The sequence below is a fragment of the Lepisosteus oculatus genome, chromosome 14, assembly GCF_040954835.1.
Source record: "Lepisosteus oculatus isolate fLepOcu1 chromosome 14, fLepOcu1.hap2, whole genome shotgun sequence".
NCBI lineage: Eukaryota > Metazoa > Chordata > Actinopteri > Semionotiformes > Lepisosteidae > Lepisosteus > Lepisosteus oculatus.
In genome coordinates, this window is record NC_090709.1 from 39,142,362 (window position 1) to 39,158,275 (window position 15,914).

At 56.9% G+C, this 15,914-nt stretch overlaps 1 protein-coding gene across 2 annotated transcripts; it reads right to left on the reverse strand.

Moving 5' to 3' along the window:
• Window positions 1–755: 755 nt before the first annotated feature.
• On the reverse strand, window positions 756–14,532 carry LOC138243433 (class I histocompatibility antigen, F10 alpha chain-like). 2 transcript variants are annotated; one of them, XM_069199034.1, is made up of 9 exons: window positions 14,235–14,532; window positions 10,570–10,836; window positions 9,489–9,779; window positions 8,618–8,908; window positions 6,987–7,118; window positions 6,809–6,841; window positions 5,250–5,276; window positions 4,886–4,951; window positions 756–2,289 (listed from the first exon to the last, which is right to left on the reverse strand). In XM_069199034.1, the coding sequence occupies exons 1-9, from the start codon at window positions 14,290–14,292 to the stop codon at window positions 2,198–2,200; spliced, it is 1,257 nt and encodes a 418-aa protein (XP_069055135.1). In that variant the 5' UTR covers window positions 14,293–14,532; the 3' UTR covers window positions 756–2,197. The 2 variants fall into 2 exon arrangements, with proteins under 2 accessions (XP_069055135.1, XP_069055136.1); XM_069199035.1 differs by having other exon boundaries at window positions 4,886–4,908; window positions 5,249–5,276; window positions 14,235–14,531.
• Between the last annotated feature and the right edge of the window lie 1,382 nt (window positions 14,533–15,914).

The window sequence follows — 15,914 nt, forward strand, 5'->3', positions numbered from 1 at the left end:
CCCAGGAGTCTCCCCTCCAGGTACTGGCCAGGCTCACACCTGCTGGGCTCCAGTGGTCTGTGAGCTGGGTGAGAGCGCCCCCTGCTGGCCCCACTCACACCTCTCCCAGGAGTCTCCCCTCCAGGTACTGGCCAGGCTCCCCCTGCTGAGCTCCAGTGGGCTGTGAGCTGGGTGAGAGCGCCCCCTGCTGGCCCCACTCACACCTCTCCCAGGAGTCTCCCCTCCAGGTACTGGCCAGGCTCCCCCAGCTGGGCTCCAGTGGGGCTGTGAGCTGGGTGAGAGCGCCCCCTGCTGGCCCCACTCACACCTCTCCCAGGAGTCTCCCCTCCAGGTACTGGCCAGGCTCCCCCAGCTGGGCTCCAGTGGGCTGTGAGCTGGGTGAGAGCGCCCCCTGCTGGCTCCCGACCCGTCACCCTCCCAGACCCAGGACCCCAGCGTCTGAGTCAGGCCCTGCGCACAGCCCCCGTCACCCTCCCAGACCCAGGACCCCAGCGTCTGAGTCAGGCCCTGCGCACAGCCCCCCGACCCGTCACCCTCCCAGACCCAGGACCCCAGCGTCTGAGTCAGGCCCTGCGCACAGCCCCCCGACCCGTCACCCTCCCAGACCCAGGACCCCAGCGTCTGAGTCAGGCCCTGCGCAGAGCGACGGGCCAGAGCCTCCGGGCTGCAGACCCCCTCCCAGCGCCGCGCCGCGCCGCTGGTGACCTTTGACCCCCGCTGGGAGCGAAGACAAACTGGCCGAGACCGCCATCGCGGAGTTTCACAAGAATATAGCTTTATTACCTCACATGAGCATCACGCCGAATTTCTCTCGTTTACCAACGAGACACAGACACACAGAGACAGGATATAAAAATACTGATTTGGAAAAAACAACATCTTTTAAATGCAATTTCATCTGAAATCTTCGCTTGCCTAAAAAGGATGATGATATACGCCGATTATATACAGATTAAAGGCCAAGGCCAGTCGAGAAAGTGAAAGTGCGCACCTCTCGTGAATACAGACGGACGAGCGCGTGTTAAGAGCGCCCCCTAGCGCCGCGCAGAGGAGAATCCCGTCAGTTCAGTTCAAGGGGCTTGACGAGCATGGCCGACGAGTACAATCAGTGTTGCCACAGCAGATAAAATAATGAAACGAACATGGTAAAAAACGCAAAATCTCTCTCTGCCTCAGCGCACGTCGCAGAAGAGACCCCAAAACTGGCTCTATAATTCATTAACAAGCTGTTGAAGAGATCTGCAGATTGTCTCTATAATTACTTAACAAGCTGCTGAAGAGATCTGGAAATTGTCTCTATAATTAATTAACAAGCTTCTGAAGAGATCCGCAGATTGTCTCTATAATTACTTAACAAGCTGCTAAAGAGATCTGGAAATTGTCTCTATAATTAATTAACAAGCTTCTGAAGAAATCCGGAGACTGTCTCTATAATTAATTAACAAGCTGCTGAAGAGATCTGGAGATTGTCTCTATAATTAATTAACAAGTCGCAGAAGAGATCCGCAGATTGTCTCTATAATTAATTAACAAGCTTCTGAAGAGATCTGGAGATTGTCTCTATAATTAATTAACAAGCTTCTGAAGAGATCTGGAGATTGTCTCTATAATTAATTAACAAGCTTCTGAAGAGATCCGCAGATTGTCTCTATAATTAATGAACAAGCTGCAGAAGAGATCCGCAGATTGTCTCTATAATTAATGAACAAGCTGCAGAAGAGATCTGGAGATTGTCTCTATAATTAATGAACAAGCTGCAGAAGAGATCCGCAGATTGTCTCTATAATTAATTAACAAGCTTCTGAAGAGATCTGGAGATTGTCTCTATAATTAATGAACAAGCTGCAGAAGAGATCCGCAGATTGTCTCTATAATTAATTAACAAGCTTCTGAAGAGATCTGGAGATTGTCTCTATAATTAATGAACAAGCTGCAGAAGAGATCCGCAGATTGTCTCTATAATTAATGAACAAGCTGCAGAAGAGATCCGCAGATTGGTCCTAATTAATTCACACGTCGCAGACTGGATCCCAGATCTGCTCGTGCTTCCCTTAACCCTTTGCTGCCGGGGCCGGTGTGTACTCAGGCTGGGCCGACAGGAGTGCAGAAGTGCTCATGAGGATCTGTGGAGTCATCCGGAAGAGGAGAGTAGCTCAGGGGACAGTGTGGGGACAGTGTGGGGACAGGGTTACACTGACTAGACAGGTAGCACAAAGGGCACACCCTCTGGGATCAAGCCACCATTAGGCTGGGTCTGTCCTCCATTAGAGATCAAGGGCACTGATACACCTGGGAGAGAGAGAGAGACAGAGGGGTTAATACACACACACACTGACTGGACACTCCAGTACATGAACACTGCACTGAGAGAGAGAGGGGTTCACACAGACACACTGACTGGACACTCCAGTACATGAACACTGCACTGAGAGAGAGAGGGGTTCACACAGACACACTGACTGGACACTCCAGTACATGAACACTGCACTGAGAGAGAGAGGGGTTCATACACACACACTGACTGGACACTCCAGTACATGAACACTGCACTGAGAGAGAGAGGGGTTCACACAGACACACTGACTGGACACTCCAGTACATGAACACTGCACTGAGAGAGAGAGGGGTTCATACACACACACTGACTGGACACTCCAGTACATGAACACTGCACTGAGAGAGAGAGGGGTTCACACACACACTGACTGGACACTCCAGTACATGAACACTGCACTGAGAGAGAGAGGGGTTCACACACACACACTGACTGGACACTCCAGTACATGAACACTGCACTGAGAGAGAGAGGGGTTCATACACACACACTGACTGGACACTCCAGTACATGAACACTGCACTGAGAGAGAGAGGGGTTCACACAGACACACTGACTGGACACTCCAGTACATGAACACTGCACTGAGAGAGAGAGGGGTTCATACACACACACTGACTGGACACTCCAGTACATGAACACTGCACTGAGAGAGAGAGGGGTTCACACACACACTGACTGGACACTCCAGTACATGAACACTGCACTGAGAGAGAGAGGGGTTCACACACACACACTGACTGGACACTCCAGTACATGAACACTGCACTGAGAGAGAGAGGGGTTCACACACACACTGACTGGACACTCCAGTACATGAACACTGCACTGAGAGAGAGAGGGGTTCACACACACACACTGACTGGACACTCCAGTACATGAACACTGCACTGAGAGAGAGAGGGGTTCATACACACACACTGACTGGACACTCCAGTACATGAACACTGCACTGAGAGAGAGAGAGGGGTTCATACAGACACACTGACTGGACACTCCAGTACATGAACACTGCACTGAGAGAGAGAGGGGTTCATACAGACACACTGACTGGACACTCCAGTACATGAACACTGCACTGAGAGACAGAGGGGTTAATACACACACACACTGACTGGACACTCCAGTACATGAACACTGCACTGAGAGAGAGAGGGGTTCACACAGACACACTGACTGGACACTCCAGTACATGAACACTGCACTGAGAGAGAGAGGGGTTCATACACACACACTGACTGGACACTCCAGTACATGAACACTGCACTGAGAGAGAGAGGGGTTCACACAGACACACTGACTGGACACTCCAGTACATGAACACTGCACTGAGAGAGAGAGGGGTTCATACACACACACTGACTGGACACTCCAGTACATGAACACTGCACTGAGAGAGAGAGGGGTTCACACACACACTGACTGGACACTCCAGTACATGAACACTGCACTGAGAGAGAGAGGGGTTCACACACACACACTGACTGGACACTCCAGTACATGAACACTGCACTGAGAGAGAGAGGGGTTCATACACACACACTGACTGGACACTCCAGTACATGAACACTGCACTGAGAGAGAGAGGGGTTCACACAGACACACTGACTGGACACTCCAGTACATGAACACTGCACTGAGAGAGAGAGGGGTTCATACACACACACTGACTGGACACTCCAGTACATGAACACTGCACTGAGAGAGAGAGGGGTTCACACACACACTGACTGGACACTCCAGTACATGAACACTGCACTGAGAGAGAGAGGGGTTCACACACACACACTGACTGGACACTCCAGTACATGAACACTGCACTGAGAGAGAGAGGGGTTCACACACACACTGACTGGACACTCCAGTACATGAACACTGCACTGAGAGAGAGAGGGGTTCACACACACACACTGACTGGACACTCCAGTACATGAACACTGCACTGAGAGAGAGAGGGGTTCATACACACACACTGACTGGACACTCCAGTACATGAACACTGCACTGAGAGAGAGAGAGGGGTTCATACAGACACACTGACTGGACACTCCAGTACATGAACACTGCACTGAGAGAGAGAGGGGTTCATACAGACACACTGACTGGACACTCCAGTACATGAACACTGCACTGAGAGAGAGAGGGGTTCATACACACACACTGACTGGACACTCCAGTACATGAACACTGCACTGAGAGAGAGAGGGGTTCATACACACACACTGACTGGACACTCCAGTACATGAACACTGCACTGAGAGAGAGAGGGGTTCATACAGACACCCTGACTGGACACTCCAGGACATGAACACTGCACTGAGAGAGAGAGAGGGGTTCATACAGACACACTGACTGGACACTCCAGTACATGAACACTGCACTGAGAGAGAGAGGGGTTCATACAGACACACTGACTGGACACTCCAGTACATGAACACTGCACTGAGAGAGAGAGGGGTTCACACACACACACTGACTGGACACTCCAGTACATGAACACTGCACTGAGAGAGAGAGAGGAGTTAAAACCCCCAAAAAAGGTCAGCTTACTGTTGCCGTTGGAGATGGTCTTGCCGTCCTGGGTGTGGTTCTCTTTACCAGTGTAGATGGGGCTCTCTGCAAGAGAGAGTTAAACTTATGTTTCCTGTGTGCAGAGAACCCGTGACTGTCCCCCTTGGTCTTCACCGCCTGCGGGTCTGTACCCCGTGGTCCAGGTGAGGAGACACCACCCCCCCCCACCCTGCAGTTCCCCTCCGCACCCCGGTCAGGCCAGCAGAATGACCGGCACTGACCACACTGGCCGCCATCGCCAGTGTCTCCGGTTGGGGTGTCCTCGCTCCCTCCCTCTCTCCTTCACACACGCACGACACCCTACCCTCCCCCTACACTGCGGCCTGACCCGCGGAAAACTCACCGTTAGTTTGCAGATCGGTGTCAGAGCCTGTTGAGAGAGGAACACCTCAGTCAGTCACCGTGATCATCATCACCACCACCACCCAGCGCAGCGCAGAGCCGCAGAGCACAGACAGGCTCGCTGGGACTCCACTGCAGGGGCGCAGAGCACAGACAGGCTCGCTGAGACTCCACTGCAGGGGTCAGAGCCGCAGAGCACAGACAGGCTCGCTGAGACTCCACTGCAGGGGTCAGAGCCGCAGAGCACAGACAGGCTCGCTGAGACTCCACTGCAGGGGCGCAGAGCACAGACAGGCTCGCTGAGACTCCACTGCAGGGGCGCAGAGCCGCAGAGCACAGACAGGCTCGCTGAGACTCCACTGCAGGGGTCAGAGCCGCAGAGCACAGACAGGCTCGCTGAGACTCCACTGCAGGGGTCAGAGCCGCAGAGCACAGACAGGCTCGCTGAGACTCCACTGCAGGGGCGCAGAGCACAGACAGGCTCGCTGAGACTCCACTGCAGGGGCGCAGAGCACAGACAGGCTCGCTGAGACTCCACTGCAGGGGCGCAGAGCACAGACAGGCTCGCTGAGACTCCACTGCAGGGGCGCAGAGCCGCAGAGCACAGACAGGCTCGCTGAGACTCCACTGCAGGGGCGCAGAGCCGCAGAGCACAGACAGGCTCGCTGAGACTCCACTGCAGGGGCGCAGAGCCGCAGAGCACAGACAGGCTCGCTGAGACTCCACTGCAGGGGCGCAGAGCCGCAGAGCACAGACAGGCTCGCTGAGACTCCACTGCAGGGGCGCAGAGCCGCAGAGCACAGACAGGCTCGCTGAGACTCCACTGCAGGGGCGCAGAGCACAGACAGGCTCGCTGAGACTCCACTGCAGGGGCGCAGAGCACAGACAGGCTCGCTGAGACTCCACTGCAGGGGCGCAGAGCACAGACAGGCTCGCTGAGACTCCACTGCAGGGGCGCAGAGCACAGACAGGCTCGCTGAGACTCCACTGCAGGGGCGCAGAGCACAGACAGGCTCGCTGAGACTCCACTGCAGGGGCGCAGAGCACAGACAGGCTCGCTGAGACTCCACTGCAGGGGCGCAGAGCACAGACAGGCTCGCTGAGACTCCACTGCAGGGGCGCAGAGCCGCAGGGCACAGACAGGCTCGCTGAGACTCCACTGCAGGGGCGCAGAGCACAGACAGGCTCGCTGGGACTCCACTGCAGGGGCGCAGGGCACAGACAGGCTCGCTGAGACTCCACTGCAGGGGCGCAGAGCACAGACAGGCTCGCTGAGACTCCACTGCAGGGGCGCAGAGCACAGACAGGCTCGCTGGGACTCCACTGCAGGGGCGCAGAGCACAGACAGGCTCGCTGGGACTCCACTGCAGGGGCGCAGAGCCGCAGAGCACAGACAGGCTCGCTGAGACTCCACTGCAGGGGCGCAGAGCCGCAGAGCACAGACAGGCTCGCTGGGACTCCACTGCAGGGGCGCAGAGCACAGACAGGCTCGCTGAGACTCCACTGCAGGGGCGCAGAGCCGCAGAGCACAGACAGATGAAAACGAAACACTGTACTTACTGCGGGGAGAGCCCGAAGAGTCTGAACCAGATGCTAAAAAAATAAAAAACACACACGAATGTCACACATTAAACACCGGCACCGGGTCACAGCACGACGATCGGGAGGACGCGACGCCTGCGAAGGGGTCGGAGCTCGAGGAGACAACGGGACCCGGCGGGGCTGCGGACTCTCTCACCTTTCTTCCTCCTGTGGGCGAAGAAGGCCAGGGCCGCCCCGCCTGCGACCAGCGCCACCACCAGCAGGACGACCGACACAACGATGGGGAGGTTACTGGGCGGGGAGGCGGGGGGGACCCACACCGTGCGTTCTGGAGACGCGGGGAGACAGACAGGGAGACGGGGCTCAGTGGAGCGGAGCAGGGGTGAGAGACGGGAGTGTCGCGCCGTGGTTCGGCACACGCCAGACCCCCCTCAGGCGTGCACACTCGAGCACGTGCAAGCACACCAGAGCCCCTGTCGCACGCACGCACGCACACCAGAGCCCCTCTCGCTCGCACGCACGCACGCACGCACACCAGAGCCCCTCTCGCTCGCACGCACGCACGCACACCAGAGCCCCTCTCGCTCGCACGCACGCACACCAGAGCCCCTCTCGCTCGCACGCACGCACACCAGAGCCCCTCTCGCTCGCACGCACACCAGAGCCCCTCTCGCTCGCACGCACGCACACCAGAGCCCGTCGCACGCACGCACACCAGAGCCCGTCGCACGCACGCACACCAGAGCCCGTCGCACGCACGCACGCACACCAGAGCCCGTCGCACGCACGCACGCACGCACACCAGAGCCCGTCGCACGCACGCACGCACGCACACCAGAGCCCGTCGCACGCACGCACGCACGCACACCAGAGCCCGTCGCACGCACGCACGCACGCACACCAGAGCCCGTCGCACGCACGCACGCACACCAGAGCCCGTCGCACGCACGCACACCAGAGCCCGTCGCACGCACGCACGCACACCAGAGCCCGTCGCACGCACGCACGCACACCAGAGCCCGTCGCACGCACGCACGCACGCACGCACACCAGAGCCCGTCGCACGCACGCACGCACGCACACCAGAGCCCGTCGCACGCACGCACGCACACCAGAGCCCGTCGCACGCACGCACGCACACCAGAGCCCGTCGCACGCACGCACGCACGCACACCAGAGCCCGTCGCACGCACGCACGCACACCAGAGCCCGTCGCACGCACGCACGCACACCAGAGCCCCTGTCGCACGCACGCACGCACACCAGAGCCCCTGTCGCACGCACGCACGCACACCAGAGCCCCTGTCGCACGCACGCACGCACACCAGAGCCCCTGTCGCACGCACGCACGCACACCAGAGCCCCTGTCGCACGCACGCACGCACACCAGAGCCCGTCGCACGCACGCACGCACACCAGAGCCCCTGTCGCACGCACGCACGCACACCAGAGCCCCTGTCGCACGCACGCACGCACGCACACCAGAGCCCCTGTCGCACGCACGCACGCACGCACACCAGAGCCCCTGTCGCACGCACGCACGCACACCAGAGCCCGTCGCACGCACGCACGCACACCAGAGCCCCTCTCGCACGCACGCACACCAGAGCCCCTGTCGCACGCACACCAGAGCCCCTGTCGCACGCACGCATGCACACCAGAGCCCCTCTCGCACGCACGCACGCACACCAGAGCCCCTCTCGCACGCACGCACGCACACCAGAGCCCCTCTCGCACGCACGCACACCAGAGCCCCCGTCGCACGCACGCACGCACACCAGAGCCCCCGTCGCACGCACGCACGCACGCCAGAGCCCCTATCCTTACCCCACTGCCTGACGACAGGCTCTTTCAGGCTGCTGTGTTTGACCTCACAGCTGTAGCTCCTCTTGTCCGTCTCCCGGATCTCCAGACTCTTCCTCAGCTGGTAGGTGTCTTCCTCAGCGCCGTTGGGCCTGACCCCACTGGACAGCACCCTGTCCTTCTCCAGCAGCATGACCCCGTCCCGGTAGAGGTCCACCTGGACGTCGGGGGGGTAGAAGCCCGTGGCCAGGCAGGTCAGCGTGAGCTGGCCGGGGGTCAGTGACCTCTTGGCAAACATGTGGACATCAGGGGGAACTGAGACAGGTGGGGGAGGAGAGGGTTACTGCAGGCACAGCCACTGACCGACTGGACACTGTCCACAGTCAGCACTCACTACCGACCAAACACTTTCTGATCTGTCTGGCTCTGTGTACTGGACACACGCTGTCCACACTGACCAGCACTGTCCACATACTCCTGACCCTGACCACACACTGGTACACTGACCACACATTCCAGCACACTGACCACACACTGGTGCACTGACCACACATTCCAGCACACTGACCACACACTGGTGCACTGACCACACTGCCCAGCACATTGACCACACACTGGTGCACTGACCACACACTCCTGACCCTGACCACACACTGGTACACTGACCACACACTCCTGACCCTGACCACACACTGGTCCACTGACCTCACATTCCAGCACACTGACCACACACTGGTGCACTCTCCACACATTCCTGACCCTGACCACACACTGGTCCACTGACCACACATTCCAGCACACTGACCACACACTGGTGCACACTGACCACACTCTGTCCAGCACACTGACCACACTCTGTCCAGCACACTGACCACACTCTGTCCAGCACACTGACCAGACTTCTTGATCTGCTGCTCTCCGAACCCCAGGAACTTGGTCAACCAGTCCACACACTCCCTCTCCAGGTAGCCCTTGGTGTACTGGTTCAGAATCTGCTCGTTGTCCCACTTGTGCTTCGTGGGCTCAGCGGGCCAGACCGGCGCCACCCACTGCATTTTGGACTCATCGAAAGACAGGAAGTCCCGCCCATCGTAGCTGTACTGATCGTAGCCCCTCAGGAACTGGGGTTTAGAGCCAGGCTGCACCTCGATTTCACAGCCGTGCATCCACTGGAGAATATGGAGATCTGAGAGAGAGAGAGACAGGTTCAGACACACAGTGCCCTGAGAGAGAGAGACAGGTTCAGACACACAGTGCCCTGAGAGAGAGAGACAGGTTCAGACACACAGTGCCCTGAGAGAGAGAGACAGGTTCACACACACAGTGCCCTGAGAGAGAGAGACAGGTTCACACACACAGTGCCCTGAGAGAGAGAGACAGGTTCACACACACAGTGCCCTGAGAGAGAGAGACGGGTTCACACACACAGTGCCCTGAGAGAGAGAGACAGGTTCACACACACAGTGCCCTGAGAGAGAGAGACAGGTTCACACACACACTGCCCTGAGAGAGAGAGAGGGGTTCACACACACACTGCCCTGAGAGAGAGAGAGGGGTTCATACACACACTGCCCTGAGAGAGAGAGACAGGTTCACACACACACTGCCCTGAGAGAGAGAGAGGGGTTCATACACACACAGTGCCCTGAGAGAGAGAGAGGGGTTCATACACACACAGTGCCCTGAGAGAGAGAGAGGGGTTCACACACACACTGCCCTGAGAGAGAGAGAGGGGTTCACACACACACTGCCCTGAGAGAGAGAGACGGGTTCACACACACACTGCCCTGAGAGAGAGAGAGGGGTTCATACACACACACTGTCCTGAGAGAGAAAGAGGGGTTCATACACACACAGTGCCCTGAGAGAGAGAGAGGGGTTCATACACACACTGCCCTGAGAGAGAGAGGGGTTCATACAGACACAGGAGGAGGTACACAGACTTCAGGACAGGAGACACATGATGTCCAGCTCACCAGAGTTGTTCTGTCTCATCCGGTCCATCAGAATCCCAACGTTGACTTTGAACCACTGCTCCTTGCTCTTCCTGGACTGGGTTCCCTTCTCCCAGTATTCCTGACCCATGTTTGTCTTCATCCAGCTCTGCTTGGGAATCTTCTGCATGATCCAGTTGTCATAGTAATCGATCTGCCTGTCGTTCAGCACCCCCATAGCTGTGAACTCAGGGATGCCATCTACAGGCTTGGAGAGGGCAGTGTATATATAGTGCAGGGAGTGTCTCTCTGGAACAGAGAGAGAGGGGGGTTAATACACACACACTGACTGGACACTCCAGTACACACAGTGTGGGACACTCCCTCCAGACTGAAGAGACTCAGTTCCCTCAGCCTGTCAGTGTGGGACACTCCCTTCAGACTGAAGAGACTCAGTTCCCTCAGCCTGTCAGTGTGGGACACTCTGAAGGGAGTCAGTGTGGGACCCTCCCTCCAGACTGAAGAGACTCAGTTCCCTCAGCCTGTCAGTGTGGGACACTCCCTTCAGACTGAAGAGACTCAGTTCCCTCAGCCTGTCAGTGTGGGAGACTCCCTTCAGACTGAAGAGACTCAGTTCCTCCAGCCTGTCAGTGTGGGACACTCCCTTCAGACTGAAGAGATTCAGTTCCCTCAGCCTGTCAGTGTGGGACCCTCCCTCCAGACTGAAGAGACTCAGTTCCCTCAGCCTGTCAGTGTGGGACCCTCCCTCCAGACTGAAGAGACTCAGTTCCCTCAGCCTGTCAGTGTGGGACCCTCCCTCCAGACTGAAGAGACTCAGTTCCCTCAGCCTGTCAGTGTGGGACACTCCCTCCAGACTGAAGAGACTCAGTTCCTCCAGCCTGTCAGTGTGGGACCCTCCCTTCAGACTGAAGAGACTCAGTTCCCTCAGCCTGTCAGTGTGGGACACTCCCTCCAGACTGAAGAGACTCAGTTCCCCCAGCCTGTCAGTGTGGGACACCGAGTCTCTTCAGTCTGAAGGGACACTCCCTTCAGACTGAAGAGACTCAGTTCCCCCAGCCTGTCAGTGTGGGACCCTCCCTCCAGACTGAAGAGACTCAGTTCCCTCAGCCTGTCAGTGTGGGACACTCCCTCCAGACTGAAGAGACTCAGTTCCCTCAGCCTGTCAGTGTGGGACACTCCCTCCAGACTGAAGAGACTCAGTTCCTCCAGCCTGTCAGTGTGGGACCCTCCCTCCAGACTGAAGAGACTGCCGAGTCCAGGGCGGGGGTGACGTCACGAACAGCAGTAACAACACGACGCCACGCCTCCTGTTTTTCTCTTCTCGAAGTTTAGTTTCGCTTTCAGGGCGACACTCACCGCCCGCCGCCAGCGTAGCGCCCCCGGCCCCCTCCCCCGTGTCCCGGCGCTCAGGATCCACCCTCCGGGCCCGACGGGACGCCCGCTTTCCCGACTCTTGTCCATGTTTTCCCAGCGACGCCACACACACCCACACACCGGCCGAGCGACTCCGACTCTCTTCCGGGGGAGAGGGGGCGGGGCTCGGCGCTCTCCGCCAATCGGGGGGCGCGGCGCGCCTCTGACGTCACCGGTCGCCAGCCCGACCCGAGCGGCGCACGTTGGAGAATATATATTTTTTTTTGAAAACAAGTTCAGCCAAAAACCACAACAACACCGCCGCGGCAACAAACTACAACACTAGCAAGGGCGCGTATAACGTGTATAAATATAAAAGAAACACCGTCAGGGGCTACATATTACACTATGAATACGCATTATGGGGGAAAAAAAATATTAAACTAAGTAAAACAAAGATTTAGTAAGTTATTACGATTCGAAACGGCCTGCCGACAGGTCTCCGGGTCGATTTTCACTCGTCCCCAGACCGTTTCACTCTGGGTGCATAATGACGTGCGTGAGCGCTGCCGGGGGGGTTTTAGGGTTCGGATGATCCAGAGGACAGAGGAGGGGATCCCCAGACCGCAAGCGAACAGACACACACACACACAGAACAACACGCTGGCCGAGGCGATTACAGAGCTGGAGGGCTGCACCTGGCTAAGTCAGGACTGCCGGCCCTTCGTCTAATAATTACAATAATAATAATAATAGTAATAATAATAAACGTTATTTTATATAGCGCCTTTAAAGGTGGCTTCTCAAAGCGCTTTACAGGAGGACAATAACAATAAATAAGAAGGCTACAACAATAAATAAGAAGATTTCACAAGATAGGACACAATTATAATTACAACAAAGGAACAAGGAACAGGTTTCTTCCCTGCTGAAAAAAAGAAGAAAGAGAACACAACGTTTCGGCCGTGGAGCCTTCTTCAGGTGTGCTCCACGGCCGAAACGTTGTGTTCTCTTTCTTCTTTTTTTCCAGCAGGGAATAAACCTGTTACTTGTTCCTTTGCAGCCTACGCATGCTGACGCAGCTGCCCAACTGAACATAATTGCAACAACACAACAATACCAATAGAGGAGACCGTGGAAGGTGGTATTAAGAAGAGCAGAGGGGTGAAGAATGGAACCAGTTCAGGAAAGGCTCTTCTGAAGAAGAGGGTTTGGGGTCTGGATCTGAAGGAGTTTAGAGAAGGTGACTCTCTGATCTCCGTGGGCAATAACAACTGCTTCCACGTCTATAGCGCTTTTCTGGACACTCCACTCAGAGCGCCGTACAGGTAATGGGGATCCCCTCCACCCCCACCATCCAGCAGCCTCATCTGCCGGTCTAGGGGCAGCCTGTTTCTCTCGTGTACTTGTGTGCTGTGGTCCTGTCAGTCTGTAGATCTCTGTATCTGCGCGCGTTTCGCACGTACTTGACTGCTGTACAGCGACTAGGAGCGCGTTTTGCACTCCCACCTACCTCTACAGAGTTTATTTCGCATCGCTGTACTCGCGTGATTTTTAATTGTTCGACTAGTCCGACGCCTCTTTTTGCTGGTCTGGGGGCCGGGCTGCTGTCACGCCTCGGTTTCGATAGATCGATAGAGAACTTGAACCTGAACCTGAACTTGAACCTGAACTTGAACCTGAACCTGAACTTGAACCTGAACCTCACATGTGGCCGGTACATGTACTGTGGTGGTACACTGGAGTTCTTACTGACAGATCGTTAAAACAAGTGTAAAAACGCAACGGGAGTCTCCTCCAGCTATCTCCATCTGTACGATAATATTCTTAACACTTCATGAAAGCAGATTAAACCCGGTAAAAAGGCCGTAGACCCGCCTCGACATCCATTTTGACCTGTTCCAACACAGGACTCTATAGGAAAATCTACAGAACAGAACGGCCGTTTCTTCGAAGGGAAGGTCAATATCGGACTCTGCACACAATGGAAGGAGCGGTTTCAGTTGAAATTGAACCCGGAACAGCAGCTCCACCGAGACTTTGAAACGACGCACTTCACTAAAAATGAGAATTAATAAGTTGATCATGTCGACTTTAGCACCCGGAGTGGAGGAACGCGTTTCACGTGTTTATTTGACCGAAAAGCGGGACAGGAGAGAACAAAAACAAAACAAAGAGAAAGGATTAAAAAAAGGGTATTTCTGTCCGAACAAAACTAGTTTCACTTTCGCGTTTCTCGACACAGGACGAAGCGGCTTCCGAGAAGGGCGACGGGCAGAAAGTCTCTCGACGGACCCAGGGAACTAGAAACCATCCACCGGAATCTTCCTTACCGCCGCTGGCCGGCCAGCACAGGGCCAGCGCCAGGAGAAGGGCCGGTCCGCGGGTCATCTGGGCCAGAAGCGCAGCAGCGACGGGTCCCGGAGTCTGGAGCTGTCTCTCTCTCTCTCCTCTGGAGTCTGGAGTCTGGAGTCTGGAGCTGTCTCTCTCTCTCTCCCGGAGTCTGGAGCTGTCTCTCTCTCTCTCTCCTGGAGTCTGGAGCTGTCTCTCTCTCTCTCTCCTGGAGTCTGGAGTCTGGAGCTGTCTCTCTCTCTCTCCTGGAGTCTGGAGCTGTCTCCCTCTCTCTCTTCCGTGTGTCTGTAGCTGTCTCTCTCTCTCCTGCGTGTCTGTAGCTGTCTGACCCTCCCTCTCTCGCTCTCTCTCTCTCTCTCTTCCGTGTGTCTGTAGCTGTCTCTCTCTCTCTCCTGCGTGTCTGTAGCTGTCTGTCCCTCCCTCTCTCGCTCTCTCTCTCCCGTGTGTCTGTAGCTGTCTCTCTCTCTCCCCCCTGGTGTGTCTCTCTCTCACTTCCGCGTGTCTCTGCGGAGCCAGTCGACTCCGCCCCTGAGCCGCGCACAGACAGACGCACGGAGCAGGCAGGCAGCGCCGCCCCGACCAGCCCAGTGAATCAGCCCCAGCCCAGTGGGGAGCGTACTGCACGCGCACCAAACCATTAACTGGACTGGGGAACTGCCGAGGCAGCCTGGTGTCGGACCAGCGCTGGCTCACGCGGGGTGCGCGTGTGACGTGTGTGTGTGTGTCACACGGGGGTCAGCGAGGGTCACGTCACCCCTGGGCAGGGTCGTGGGAACAGCCCTCCCAGTCCTCGGGGTGTCCCAGCAGGGCGAGAGTGACCACAGCCTGGACAGAGGGGTCAATTCAGACACCGACGGGGGGAGCCCCGCGCCCAGCATGTGAGTGACCCCCAGTCTCTCTGTGAGGAGGAGGGGTCAGTGTCCAGTCCTCACTGTAAGAGCACCCCCACACCAGGAGTGACCCCAGTCTCTCTGTGAGGAGGAGGGGTCAGTGTCCAGTCCTCGCTGTAAGAGCACCCCCACACCAGGAGTGACCCCAGTCTCTCTGTGAGGAGGAGGGGTCAGTGTCCAGTCCTCACTGTAAGAGCACCCCCACACCAGGAGTGACCCCAGTCTCTCTGTGAGGAGGAGGGGTCAGTGTCCAGTCCTCGCTGTAAGAGCACCCCCACACCAGGAGTGACCCCCAGTCTCTCTGTGAGGAGGAGGGGTCAGTGTCCAGTCCTCACTGTAAGAGCACCCCCACACCAGGAGTGACCCCCAGTCTCTCTGTGAGGAGGAGGAGGGGTCAGTGTCCAGTACTCACTGTAAGAGCACCCCCACACCAGGAGTGACCCCAGTCTCTCTGTGAGGAGGAGGGGTCAGTGTCCAGTCCTCACTGTAAGAGCACCCCCACACCAGGAGTGACCCCCAGTCTCTCTGTGAGGAGGAGGGGTCAGTGTCCAGTCCTCGCTGTAAGAGCACCCCCACACCAGGAGTGACCCCCAGTCTCTCTGTGAGGAGGAGGGGTCAGTGTCCAGTCCTCGCTGTAAGAGCACCCCCACACCAGGAGTGACCCCAGTCTCTCTGTGAGGAGGAGGAGGGGTCAGTGTCCAGTCCTCGCTGTAAGAGCACCCCCACACCAGGAGTGACCCCCAGTCTCTCTGTGAGGAGGAGGGGTCAGTG

Bases quoted from the DNA above. Each gene is read 5' to 3' on its own strand.
- LOC138243433 (XM_069199034.1), bottom strand. From the start codon at position 14,292: ATGACCCGCGGACCGGCCCTTCTCCTGGCGCTGGCCCTGTGCTGGCCG. The intron at 4,952-5,249 runs GTGAGTTTTCCG...TCTCTCTTGCAG, and splicing joins CACCGATCTGCAAACTAACG to AGAGCCCCATCTACACTGGT. The intron at 2,290-4,885 runs GTAAGCTGACCT...TCTCTCTCCCAG, and splicing joins GACCATCTCCAACGGCAACA to GTGTATCAGTGCCCTTGATC.